General features: G+C 36.1%; 2 protein-coding genes across 3 annotated transcripts in view; one reads left to right on the top strand and one right to left on the bottom strand.

Annotated features, from left to right (window-relative positions):
* RALGPS2 (Ral GEF with PH domain and SH3 binding motif 2) overlaps positions 1-14,951 on the bottom strand; it is a 95,245-nt gene that overhangs the window by 36,994 nt on the left and 43,300 nt on the right. The window lies entirely within an intron of this gene.
* On the top strand, positions 5,595-14,423 carry ANGPTL1 (angiopoietin like 1). The gene is made up of 4 exons (XM_009954910.2): positions 5,595-6,444; positions 10,468-10,661; positions 12,941-13,211; positions 14,236-14,423. The coding sequence occupies exons 1-4, from the start codon at positions 5,619-5,621 to the stop codon at positions 14,421-14,423; spliced, it is 1,479 nt and encodes a 492-aa protein (XP_009953212.1). The 5' UTR covers positions 5,595-5,618.

Here is a 14,951-nt window from a genome sequence, read left to right as displayed (position 1 = left end):
GTACAACCAACCAAGAAACCCGAGTCATACGTTGATTCAGAGTATAATCAAGTTTGTAGCACAAACAATTGTGCAGCTGAAAATCCAAAGACATTGCTGCAACAGGCAGTAATCTCTTCCTTTAATAATTTTTGGGATGACAGGGAAGCTAATTGTACCTCAACTGAACAGCAGTTTGTTTCTAAATAAAGATTCATTTCATAAACATGAAGGCAACGTATGAGGCAACACTATATTAAGTGGAAAACAGAGGGGCTTGTTACAGTTCTTTGGGGGGAGAGGGGGAAGGATGCAGTTGCAAGTCAACAATTAAAATAAAGCTGTTTACAAACAGAAGACACAAATACAGATAAAAGCCAAAAAAGTGTTGCTAATACACAATTTTCTACTTTTTGCTTTTCTTCATAGTGACTTGGAAATTAAAATATGGTAAATAACCCAGAACAATGGAAAATAATTTAAGTTATGTATTTGTATTAAACTCTCAGAGATGTCTGACACATTAAGAGAAAATGAAGGGGGTGATGCTAAAAGAAGAGACAAAGTGTTAGAGAAAGCAAACTTAATTAAGATTTAGCAGCTATGGGAAGAAAAAAAGTCTGAAGCAGTCTTGACAAACAAGAAAGATGGAACCTTTCCAAGTTCTTGAGCCCTTTTTCTTACTATCCTTTCATGCTTCTTTACATATTAAAGAGAACAACCTAAACAACAACAAAAAACTCCATTTGAAGCCTACATTGTGTGCCTTGGACACCAGTCTCCGTTCATTCATGATTAGCCAAGGTTTTGATTTACACTGCTTAGAACAATTCCTAAATCTTTCACAAACGAAAACAGCTGAGTCAATAATTTTAAAGCAGTAAACTGGCTATGTGCAAGGTTTTAACTCTCTCCTTTGCTGTCTTTCAACTTTAGAGTTCAAATTTCAAAATGCTTATTTTAAAACAAATAACTGAATACTAATATGCTGTTGCCACAAGAATGATCTGAAGTATGATGGAAAAATATGCCATTTAAAGTTTTACAGGAATTTACTTTGAAGAACAGAAATTGTGAACCCTTAAACTTTTGCCAGTAACTACATGGCTTTATCAGGTCTTAATTACTGTTTTACTGGGTTTAGTCTGTTTTTTATAATGTGTCCTATTAGTCTGGTCCTTAAAATTTATGCACCATTTATATCATGTATCCAACTAACAAAACCAAGAATGTATTATTCCTGGATCCTAGTCAATACAATTGAAAGAAATCCTGTCTTTTCAGCAGGGAAAGTAACTTACTGAACTACAGAGGTATATCAAACATTTCTCCTATAGTAAGAGTGGTTTCCTCACATCAGTATTACTTCTAATGTTATGGACCCCGTTTTAAACAAACAAACAAAAATCAACAAAAACCTCCACTTATTCTGTGTAGAGATAGGGGAACATAGATGGTTTTATTGATTTTTAGCTGCTTCAACAAAGCTTAGCAGAAAATAAAGTACACGTAACATCAATAACAGAGCTTTCAGATTAACTGGTATCATGTTCAGAGGATCTTTATTCTCAGTATTATCATTTACTTTTTCAAAAAAACCCCTGTCTCTCTTCCAGTTTTACACATTCTTAAATGGAGGTTTATAAGAGAGCACTATTGCTAGTTATCATTTGACCACATTCTTTTAATAAAGATATGTACTGATATTGCATTTTCCATTCAAAAGCAATCCTATATTCACATTTACGTACAACTACCTACACTGCCCAGGGAGAAGCAGTCTTTGTCAGCTGTGAAAGAACAGATTCTAGCTTGTGTTGGAGGTCTCCAAGTTCTACATCCTACTGAACATGACAGTCACAGCAGTACAGCAAAAAACAGTTTGTTGTACAGAAAGCTAAAAAATGCCAAATATATAGTAGCTTCCACACTTCCTCATCCCTGCAACTCTAACATTTGTAAGTGATAACAATTTTTTGGGGGTAACACAGCCCATGTTACAGGATTGTATCAGTGAAAGTTAAAAATAGAAGTTACTGGTTTATTTTGTTCTTTTAAATTGGAATTTTATTCCTTTAAACACTTTAAAAAGTAATATAACAAAGAATAATTTTGGAAACAATTTTTTTTGCATGGGGATCAGTCTGGAAACAAGGGGAGTTTTTGCATGGGGGTCCTCTGGAAAAAGAAAGAAAACAGAAGGAATGACATTAAAACGTAAAATGGTGTTGAAGCCCTATCCACAGCTCTGAGTATTTCTGACAAGATGATGATGAAGTTTGCGTTGCTATGAATAGCTACACATTTTCTCTTGCAGAAGCAATAAAACATCAGCATGCCAGAACATACGTAATGCAAGTTCTACAGAAATCTGAGACCCAAAACTGGGTGACACAGAAACACAACAGAACGAAATGAAGTGACAGTCTATTCTAATTTTTAAAAAATGTGACAGTTCATAAAGAGTTAAATAACATATTTTAAAGCAATAGTGTCTGTAATCAGAATCTCTCTTGCTCGTTTTCCAAGGTCTGCATTCTGGTATTTCAGCAGCCCCACTCACTACAAGCAACACTAGATTTGTAGGAAGAGTTTGAGACATTGGTTCCGTCTAAACTGATCCCTGAGCTTCAACTGCTTTACCTCATAACAGTTAGGACACTACCTAACATCTAAACCTGGCAATCTGTGACAATGTTTCTGATTTAAGAAAAACCCTAATACTATTTCCCAATTCTAATATTTGTCATTTTTAGGTCTCACATATTAGGCTATCATTCTGTGTTATTTTGGATAAACAGCTGATATTTTTTTAAGCTTCTTGCCCAGAATATCAGGAAGTTTCTGAAACAGTATTTTCATTTCCTACTAAGCTGATTAAAACTCCAGGTAAATATCTTACTCAGAACCTATTCTTGTACAACAAGTTAGGCATTAAGCTGCTCAAACATGTAAAGCAACATCGTAAAACATTTAATTTTTTCAGCATCAAAATTTCCATGGGAGCATATTTGTTCCCTACCAAGTAGATTCTCAGAAGGAACTCACCCCTGCTTATCTGAATGTCTCAGTTTGATACAAGACATTTGAATTATTTCAAATTTCTAGGGCATAATTTTATGCAGCTGTTGCATTTGGTTATGCTATATTAGACCATTTAACTTTATGGTCTGACAGCACATATATAGACACAAAACTAACTTTAACAGGTAAGTGTAAAAGTTCAAAATGAATACATATAATATTAAACGAAATGCATAAAGCAGACTGCAGCAGAATACATGGTCAGAAAGTGGGCTGCATTGCAAAATGTTGGTTTTGAAAGATTCATTTAAGTTTTAATGTATTTCAGGGGAAAAATGTGCTGCTGTGGGGAAAACTCCCAGCCATTCATTATTTAAATACCTCTATAGGGTCTTTAAAAACTACCAAGAACTAAAGTGTTATTCACCTTTTGGACTATGAAGTAGCTATTATATACTGTGAAAATAGTAAAATACTGGACTTGTACTATGGATTCATCCTTAACCATATACTATGAAGACACTTTCCCTGCATCTGCAAACACTGAACATAAAAGTATTGAAAAGTAATTCAGGAGATGTGGAGAGGTTTCAGACTTCAGGCAATTAGTTCGGCTCATCCTTGTCAAGTTAGAAACCACACAGAGATCTGTTTCCCATGTGTTTACCATGATTCATGTGAAAATTTAACCTAATGAACTTCCAACTCTTAGCACTGTTCAAGTGATTAATATTTTAAATGTCTGAAACTACCAAAGAAAAATACACAATTAGCTCTGGAGAAAAGCGATATTTTTTCCTTCCCTTTTTTTTTTTTTAACCAGAAGTTACACTTTCAGCAGAGAAATATTAACAAAACATTTAATCAAGTTCTGGTTTTGAAAAAATATTTACTAAGAGACACCAAAATAGTTTATATTTAAAAACTTATTTCTGTATGTTTTACTGTTGGTATGTTGTATAACTAACTTTCTCAAACTTTTATGTATTCCTTCCACTTATGTAGGGTAAGAAATTATTTTCAGTATTAAAGCAAGTGTCTTCTTCCCCTCCCAGAAGCAGGACTTGCATTTTAACTGTCAGCCAACCAAAAACTTATTTCTTAGGCAACAGTGGAACATTTGATCAAGATTCCTGACTGCACGTGCAGCATGGTTTGAAGTTTGTAACCACTGCTTTCAGTGAAGCCAAAAAATAAAGACTTGATACCTTTACTCTGAGGTTGAACAGACATAATTTGTAGCAATAATATTAAAGCCAGTAACAGAACTGGGAGAAGTGACCTGACACAGAAGTCACCATTTGTGAATGTGAATGTAAAGGAAGCAGCACAGGTCTGATTCTCCCTCAGGGTGACTGTTTCAGAATTGCCAAATGCACTTAAACTTGAACTTGGCAGCAACAGCATGAGAATTAACCTTCTCTGGTTTTATTTTATTTCTCTTTGTGACTATACAAAGGTCACTATACAAGGCCTTGTACAACTGCTAATAGTAGTCTGGAAAGGAAAGCCAGATCAACAGCTGAGATTGGAAGAGTGATTTGCTTGACAAAGCAAATAAAACATGAAAAATCAGGTTGTTTTTTTTTCCCCTGGTTTAAGTGCCACTTTTGTTCATCATCTCAAATATTTAAAAAATAGTTAAAAAACAAGTCTCTCTAAAAACATTTTGGATCTTTGTCACTGTATTTTAATTCTTTACACAAAGTTAAAAGAAATCCGTTATTTTCTTTAAAAGGTGAATGAAACGCTTCAGTATGGTATTTATACTGATAATACACCTGATACTTCAGTGTTACTTGGATAAAAATGTTCTCAAAGATTCAAAAATAGTGTGATACAATTTTAAATGTTCATCTCAAAAGGCAACTAAGTCACAACACACACGCAGAGCAAACAATGTTATAGGCTTCCCTTACAAATTTAAACTTACTTGAATATGTAATTTTCAATGTTTGAGACACCTATCTTATGCTAATCTCCTGCCTAACACTAGTGTTGTAAAATAGTGTTAGATACATGTGTATTTTTCAAGTCTACTATACCTGTGTATACATAAATTTGAAAAATGTGTATATGTATATGAATGTACATACTATTTAACAAATTATACATCTATATATACATGTGTAAAGCTAAAAGAGGACCAGGAAGGCTTATGTAATCCAAATTTCAAAATTTATATAAATATTTTTGAAAATGCTATCACTGTCTGCTACTTTCCTTCCATGACGATATTCTGCAAGCAATCTGTATGTTCTATAATCTTGTGCATTTAATTGCAGTGAGTACAGATCTAAACAAATTTATAGTGAAAGCATAATACATAATCTAAGCAGAACACTGTTTCTGAAAGTGTATACATTGCAACACCTTCTCTACTATGTAAATTTTAGTGTTTGCTGCTCAAAATAGAAAGCTATTCTTTGAAGCTAATCTAATGGAAACTAACTCCAAGTAACAGATTCCAAAGGCTTGTTTACATACATATAAGCACGGCAAACCCATCACTTTAGGCAGTTTAAGCAGTACAGGAGCCTTAGTTACGACTCTAATGATTTTTGTCTTTTATCTGTTCAATGGCCTCTTCTGACAGTCGTCATACTTGCTTTAAAATGAAGATATTTAAATGGACTTTGGGTGTACTGTTGTTCCTGCTGTTGTCTATTGGGCGCTGTACAGAACAATCAACGCCTAATAAAACATCCCAACGGAGGCACCCTCGTTCAGCAGATGGTGGAGGGGAAGGGAAGAAATGTGGTTACACATTCTTGGTCCCAGAACAAAAAATCACAGGGCCAATTTGCGTGAATACTAATGGACCAGGTACTGGTAACAGAAAAGATGAAGTCACAAGAATGGACATAGAAAACTTGAAGGATGTGCTGTCCAAGCAAAAGCGGGAGATTGACATTTTGCAATTGGTAGTGGATGTGGATGGAAACATTGTGAATGAAGTAAAATTACTGAGGAAAGAAAGTCGTAACATGAACTCTCGGGTCACCCAACTCTATATGCAACTCTTGCATGAGATAATTCGAAAGCGTGATAACTCACTTGAGCTTTCTCAACTGGAAAACAAAGTCCTTAATGTTACCACAGAAATGTTGAAGATGGCAACAAAATACAAGGAGCTTGAAGTAAAATATGCAGCACTAACTGATCTTGTAAATAATCAGTCTGTGACTATCTCACTGCTGGAAGAGCAGTGCTTGAGAATCTTCTCGCGACAGGACACCCATGGGTCTCCACCTCTTGTTCAAGTCGTGCCACAGCACATTCCTAACAGCCAGCCATATACTCCTGTCCTTCTGGGAGGTAACGAGATACAGCGAGACCCAGGTTACCCTAGAGACAGAGATGTAAGGCCACCACCTGATCCAGCTACTTCTCCTACAAAGAGTCCTTTCAGAGTACCACCACTGGCTTTAATTAATGAGGGTGAGTTACCTATCACTGTTTATCTAACCTGAGATTTCTCCATTTCAGAGGGAAACTGTCCTGGCTACAGAAATAAAATGAAGAATTTAAAGTATCTAAAACAGCTAGCCCTTGCTCCCGATTTTCTCCACATTCCCCCCACCCAGCCCGGAAAGCTTTAGTTTGCCAGTCTAATTCTTAAGCTATAGCTGCAGAAGATGAAAGTGTTGAAATAGCTGATACTCAGAAATTCAATCTGAAGAATTTGTGCCTTTGAGTCAGAAAGTATTGGGGTTTCTGTCTCCAGCTGTGTTTATGGCAATGAAAATTCAATATTAGCATATACTTTCCAGTATTTAGCCCTTTTTCTTTGAAGGTGCCTATTAGCTACATGGTACAGTAACTGGCAATGGTGAATAAAAGAGAAGCTAATTCATCTTAAATATATGAAGTAATTTTAAATAGTTACAAATATACATTTGCCAGAAGTTAATCCTGCTAGAAGAATTTTACTCCTTCTATTCTGAGCTGCTTTAAAATGAACATCTAAATCCACCAATACAGTCATGCAATAAGACTTTAAGTGTTCGGTTGAAATACTCAAGAGCATAAGTAAGTTTGAAAGGATAACGGAATCAAGGCTGGATCCAATTAGATGCACTCAGCTTTGAAAATTTAAAATGAGTAACTACATTCACAGTAATTTGATGTCAGTAGGGGACGGCAAGTTAAACTAACACCATGAATATTATGAAAATACATTCAGGAGACTATCACATCTTCATGTGTTACATTATTCAGGTCACTAGTTAAATTTATTTATCACTAGAAACAAAATTAGTGACGAGAAAATTAACTACCTCTGAGCTGCCCTGAATTCTTTGATGATTTTCTCTTTGATGATTCTCACTTTATTAAAATTTTGACAGAATTGCAATAAAAAAAAAATTAAGGATTCAGAAAAGCAAGTTTTTCTCGGACATCCATTCAAGTGCTTGCTCTTGGCTTCTGTTAGCTTGCACAGCGAAAGGGTTTGCCTGTTGGGGTGTTTTTTGTGTTTGGGTGGTTGCTTGGTATTTTTGCTTTCAAATTGCCTTTAGTCACAGCTGGAAGTTCAACTTGGTTACTAAGATGAAGACAAACATTTATTTCTGACTGTTCTACAGAATTACAAACAACTAGCTGCTGATGTAAAGTACAACTATTTTTATTTGGGGTCTGCAGAAAATTCAGGCACAAGCCCAAGTAAAATGCCAGTTGTCATGAGAATTTAAACTGTACATCGTGACACAAAGGAAACATCTAATATAAAAACATTACATTAATGTCTGGTCAGACAGTAAAAGTATAACTCTAAAAACCGTTGACTTCCTGTTTCCCAGAAAACCCATGCTTCAAGGTTTTGTTAGAAATGCATCTTCTTCTCTCTCAATATACGCCTGCTGTACATAAAAAAATGAAGCAACAGCACTAAATATTTTCCTCTAAGTAATCTACCATGGTTTTCACTAACCCCTTTAGGCCTAAAAGTTCAGAGTTTGAATCCACTTTCATAAGGGAACACCAAGAAATCTCAGGAAATTTATTTTAAGATTATTCAACTTCCTTTATTTAAGACTAGGTTCTTGCGTTTGAAGTTCAAGTGCTCCTTGCAGTGCCTTGAAATCAAAAAATCATCAATCCTCAAAACCAAAACTTCTAAATTGCAACACAATGTCCAGTTATCTCTGATTTTTTAAATTAAACTTAAGCATATTTAATGTTGCATAGAACCAAAATTGTCTGTTATAGAAAAAATTACCCTTCCAGTTAAAAGATGATGACTATAACATATAAAGATGTCAAAAAAGATCAGTGAAAAATGAAACAGCCCCATTTAGAAACAGGTCTGTCAAAGACTTGGTTGTTTCATCACTTTCCTTCTCTACTACATCTAATTTACAATAAGGTATGATCTGTACTAAATCATAGAATCATAAGGTTGGAATAGACCTCTGAGATCGATCATCAAGTCCAACCCTTGACCCAACACCACCATGCCCCAAAGTGCCACATCTACACGTTTTCTGAATACCTCCAGGGACGGTGACTTTACCACTTGCATCTAAACCACAATTTTAGAAATGAAATATTTAACAGATCATCTTCTCAGAGTATTTCTAACTTGTAACTAATTGCCTCAGCAACCCAGTGTACACACACTATTACCAAAGAATAGATATGCATGAGATACTTATTCCTTACACAGATAACATGATTTTAAACAGAATAATTATGCTTGTTTCATTAGCCAGAGCCTCCACTCACACCAGCACTGTGGAGAATCTTACACTGTTTCACAATTCTCAGCACTTCCACTGAATGAGAAATGCAGCAGTTTTTATACTGTGAACTTAAAATAATTACATACAACACAGAATTTACTTCTCAAAAAAGATTCAAGGCTATACACCAAAAGTTATGGGGTTTTGGATTTCCTTACACTAAGAGCAGAAGTCTGTTACCTCTACTGCACTAACTTATGATAAGCCCATAGACAAACCTGAGCATCACAAAGCAGACAAGTGGCATCCTGTGACCTTAATGACATCTGAATTTCAGAAGCGTTCAAAGTGTATTACATAGACTAGTACAATTCTGTCTGCCTTAAAAGCTACTTAAAAAAAATCACTCCATACATCTGCTTAGGTGTCTCACGGAAAAATGAGTCCTCAATTCTTCCTCCAGTAGAAATCCCATGAAATAATATACAGCAGATCTAACCGAGCTGTTCTTAATATCCAACGAACACAACAAAAAACACAACTTGTCTGTTTGTACTTTTTCTAATGCAGTAATTGCTTCACAATAAATACTTAGAGAACAACATCTCTGTTCAGTCATACACTGCCCAAATTTACTTTAGACAGTTCAATGAAATGGAATGAGACCCAACTTAGCCCAGGAAATTTTCTATCCACTGGACAGTGTGCAAAATCTACATGGAAATTTTAATTGTGAACAAGAGAAAAAGCATTCATATACTAAAGCTACAGTATTTCTTCCCTAAGCTACTACTGCATGCACTGCAATAATGACAAAAACATTGTCACGTACCGACAGTACAGCATGCAGCAGTACTTACAGTGATGGTGCAATGGCTGCAGCATTCTTGGTAGCACTGTCACAGCCAGAAGCTCCAAGTAGTCACCTTCATTAGATATAGAAACTTTTTGCATTCTAATTAATATGAACTACTTTACGAATTTCCTGCTAATTACATACTTATCCAACTACTACTTTAAAAACTAAAAACCCCACAACTTTCAACTTGTTTTTGCCATGCAACCTTAGTCCGCAATGAAGGTCATTTTCACTCTACTTTTGATTAAAGAAAAACCTCAACAACTGTCTTCTATGCTTCTTTGCACATTAGCTGCTTCCGTGAATTATGAGTTTTCTCTGAACTTCCAAGTAGATTTGAGAAAATGAGCCTTCTAAAGTGAGAGAAAAGCTGTAGGTAATTTATTTTCAGATTTACTGAGTATGAGTTTTCAAATACATTTAGGACATCCACCACTAACTAGCCATCAGAATGTATCTTCTCATCAGTAAACAACCAGTCTCTCTATATCAACTGAAGTAATGATACATGAACATAGATCCTTTTCTAAAAAGTAGAAAATAAAAACATTACCAAAAATTGAAAGGCAAACTAGGCAAAGTTTTCAGAGATACATAAGCTGCTTGCTTCTTACAGAATAACCAGATGCTCTTCTGTAAGCAGTATTTGTAACAGGCACAGTAGACAAAGTTAAAAACTGGGTGTTGGTAACCAAGGTCCATTGTCTGTTTAGCAAAATGAAGTTTTTGTTTAAATATGTGACACTGACATGTTTATTTATATGTACACAATTAATCTAAGACAGTAACTTTTTACACTGTTTTCCATGGTAATTTTACCTTAATTGAATTACTGACTTTCCATTACCCTTACAAAATATTCTTGAACAATGTGCACTGCATAGCCAAGCTTGAATGCTTACAGTATTTCTTTTCAAAAAGGTCCATTCAAAGACTGCCAACAAGCCAAGGAAGCTGGGCATTCCAACAGTGGGATTTATATGATCAAACCTGAAAACAGTAATGAGCCAATGCAGCTATGGTGCGAGAATAGCCTGGACCCTGGAGGATGGGCAGTTATTCAGAAGAGGACAGATGGATCTGTCAACTTTTTCAGGAACTGGGACAGTTATAAGGTAAATTCTGGAATGCAGAGAATCAGCTGCTTCACTTCAGTGCAGCCGTGACATTATCGCAATCAAGACTGTGTGAACATTTCCAGTGCAACTCATCACTGCAAACAGTTCAATTGAATGATAAACACTGAGGAGCTGGAAATAGATAGCTGCTTAAGTTAGACAGTGAAATTAATTTTATGAACAAAGATAATTGAAAAGAATGGTCATCCCTCAGAGGCAAACATATTTCAGTGGGAACATCCTATTTCACTCAATGCACTACTTAACTTTGGATGAACTAAGTTATTGTCTGAAATAGCCTGCATTTGTAACGCAAAACACAACTGGGGAGACACATGTTATTCTAGACAGTGACTGGGAAGCAATTCATTACAAAGACCTAACTAAACACATGATTTTTATTAACACTGAGAACTACAGTAAGTACTTGAAAAGCTTAATCGTCTCCCTTATGAATAAGCAATCTCAGCCAGTGGAATTATTCATTTAAGCACATTAATAGATTTGCAGGATCAAGGCCTCAACTTAAGAACATTCCTAATAATGAATTAGAGGAAATAATTTCTACCTTTAAAATTAGGTTAGAAACCTGAAGATGTAGCGCTGGTGAAGGGAAACACATTCTTGTGTGTTACTGTGATACTATCCACTAGCAGGCATAACGTCTTGGATGACAAATGCATGCTGCTTTGGAGTAATTACATGCTAGATAAGAAATATGAAAATCCACTTGGTTGCATTTTTTCAATAATAATGTGCTGACTTCATACATATAAGGGACTTTTTCCCTATGACGCTGTGCTCACTTTAAATGGATGTACAATGCCACATGTATTGTAGCTGAAGAGAGAACTGAGCCACGATTATCATATATACAAAGGAAATTACAAAACATTACTATGAGGATTTTCACTCTTTGCATTCTTGGAATTTAACGACCCAAATAGTAATAATTCCTTAGTAGCAGTTATTCAAAGCCTTTACTTCTCAGAAAAGCAGGTGGTTGGTTTTCGGTCAGGGGTATTTTTTTAAATTATATTTATTTATTTAATGTTATAAGGCAGTTACAGAGTGCCTTTTGAAGTAACCATAAACATTTTGAACACAGTGCAAAGAAAACATAGAAGAGTATATAACTGGTGCCTAATAATGCCTCAAGCTTGGGCAAACTTGCTCCCAAGAGATTTCTCATTAAATTGCAGTGGCTGAAGATGCTACTCTTATTACCTAACTTCAAATACTTGAAGGTGCACCCCTGTGACTGGCTTTAAACTAAAGCTGAACCACTAACAACAGAGATGTCTCCCATGCACACATGGCTGCTACTTTCCTGACCTCTGTGTGGCTGCACAGCTATGATGCCGATGCAGGGGAAGTATTGCAAATGTGGCCGTAAGCCAGGAGAAAAGCACCGCTGCCATTTTTGGCAGCAGCATGACATTGGATCAACTTAAGCCACTTGTGAAACTGCAGCTTCAGTTAGGAGCCTAGACTGTTTATCCATCAGAGAGAGATTTCCCCAGAAAGTGATCTGAAGCATGAAATCAACTGTAGGTCCTACATATTCAACGGCCTGAGAAAAAAGGTAGAAAGACTGCAGAAACTAGGAAGCATAACAGATAGGTACGGTGGGCGACGTACCTACCTGAGCTGCAGCACCAAATGTTAGCAAGACTGGTTTACTCAGGGATAGGAGACAGCAGTTACGAAATACCACTTCACAGCTACCTTACTGGTAGTCTGATTTGAAAGGAAAAATGTCTTTATATTTCATTTCTAATAAATCTAGTAAGGAGCACGGATTAATTACATAATTAAATTTACAGTAAAAACACCACTAGTTGCATTAAAAAGGCAACAAAAAGTTATTCAGCTTGAACAGAGCCTGTTGATCCATAAATACCTTTTCCAACCTGAAAATATACCCCCTTAGAACACATTATTCAGACATTTACAGATTCCCTTAGCTTTGTCAAGAAATATACTGTTTCAGTTTCTCTATTCTCTCTTCCTTTACCTTAAAAAAGACATCACAGAAAACAGATAGTTTTGACACCTTTACAGTAGAATCTGTTAGTACTGCATGTGGCTAGCATTCCAACTGAGTAAAGAGTCAGGTGCAGCAAAATAAAGCATTTAAATGCATGGGTTGAGCAGTCGTTCACAAGCTTAAAGGCTTTCAGTAGTCAAGTTCCACTGGTTTATAATACTGCTGCTGCTGAGCGTTTTGACAAATAAGAAAAACTAACATCACTTTCTGATCTACTTTTGTACAGAAAGGATTTGGAAATATTGATGGAGAGTACTGGCTGGGACTAGAAAATATTTACATGCTTACCAATCAGGACAATTACAGACTATTGATTGAGTTAGAGGACTGGAGCAATAAGAAAGTCTATGCAGAGTACAGCAGTTTCCGTCTGGAGCCTGAAAGTGAATTCTACAGGCTACGCTTAGGAACATACCAAGGAAACGCAGGCGATTCCATGATATGGCACAACGGAAAGCAATTTACAACACTGGACAGAGACAGGGATATGTATTCAGGTAAGGAAAGTAGTATGTATGTGAAAAGTGAATGCAGTAGATCACACTAGTGATATCATCTTTAAAGAAGAATATAGTAAAAACGAGTATCTAAATTCTGAAAATAACTCTATTGAAAGATGCTTCAAATCGATAATGACAAAAAAAAATGTTGACAGGACCCCCTTCAAGCCCCTGCACCATTCAGAAATTCAATTCTACTACCCTCATTGTAGGTACGCTTGAGCAAGCTTTATATTTAGCTCAACGACATCCTTATCACTTGCATGTGACACACTGCCATCAGAATACCTGCCCAGGTGATCTCTCAGAGTAGTACTGTAGCTACATAACAATAGTCACTATGAACTAAAGCCTCTGAACAGGATGAAAGGAATTGCAGCTTGGCATAGGCTTCATTATGGACCACTACTTGAGAAATAGGCAGATCATTTTGTTTCATTCTCCTTAAAGGACACTTTTTTGTTTATTTCCACACTCTTCCTCCAGCTTTACCCTTAAAGCCTTAGCAGTAAAAGAAAGGTTGGGGAGTGTAATACTTCAACTGCTTTTTCTCAGCTGTCAATAACCATAAAAAGCTGGACAAATCTGGCAAACTTTTAAACAAGCCTTTAACAGTAAACACACAAGTTACAAGTAACTCTTTGTGGAACCATGGCCCCACGTGCTGCTTGGGACTGCATCAACTCACACTGCTTCCACTGACGTATTTCTAAACAGTACATAATCTGAGTTCCTTGAATGTTAGCTCATGAACAAGCACGGCTGGTAGCCTGAGAAGAACTGACCTCCTCAGTTTTCAGCTGTTGTATTAAATACCATGCCAATAATCCCCCCTCCAGGCAATGGTTGCAGTTAGAACAGAATTTATAATTTAGGCAGAACCAGCAATTGATATGACCACAACAGGCTACGATGTACTTCAAAAGTTCCTTCCAAGAATAAGCCAGAATATGAAAGTGTTTGCTGATCTCCACTTCTGCTCTTTGCTGTTGAAGTTCACCCATTTCTTTCTGTTCCACAGGAAACTGTGCACATTTTCACAAAGGTGGCTGGTGGTACAACGCATGTGCCCACTCTAACCTTAATGGGGTGTGGTACAGAGGAGGCCACTACAGGAGCAAGTATCAGGATGGAATATTTTGGGCTGAGTACCGGGGAGGTTCCTACTCCTTGAAAGCAGTTCAAATGATGATCCGACCTATAGACTGAGGAAGAAAAATCACACAGTGCTCAAGTGACCACATAATAAACTTCTCAGTGCCTGAGTTCCAGAGAAATAAAATATTACTTCTTAACCATTATTTTGCACAATCTGCCCCTGCAAAAAGCAGGTCTACAGTTTTCCTGTCTTTTTTTTCCGCCCTGTTGTGTTCCCCTCTCCTTTTTTTAGAAACCTTTTCTACTGTGACAGTGTTTTTTTAAACACACATTCACAAAAGCAGATGTTTGTGCTTGCAAAGCATATTTATCTTTGTTCAAGTTCAACATACTTTATGTAAACAGTCATTAAAGCTGGTAAAAAATTCCAGATATATGACAAGGCATAAGCATTTTCATTTAAAAAGCTTATGCTTTTTCAGGTTAGCTCAACTCTTAAATGTAAATATGTGAAATGACATTGTCTTGCTTTAATGTGAAAATTGATTAGTTATTTAACAATTTATTTAAAAATGTTGGTATTACTTTCAATGAAAATCTGACTTCACATTACTGTTTAAGATTTACTCCAAGAAGCTT

The sequence above is a fragment of the Leptosomus discolor genome, chromosome 3, assembly GCF_034619465.1.
Source record: "Leptosomus discolor isolate bLepDis1 chromosome 3, bLepDis1.hap2, whole genome shotgun sequence".
Lineage (NCBI taxonomy): Eukaryota > Metazoa > Chordata > Aves > Leptosomiformes > Leptosomidae > Leptosomus > Leptosomus discolor.
This window is presented reverse-complemented; position numbering and strand designations above follow the sequence as displayed.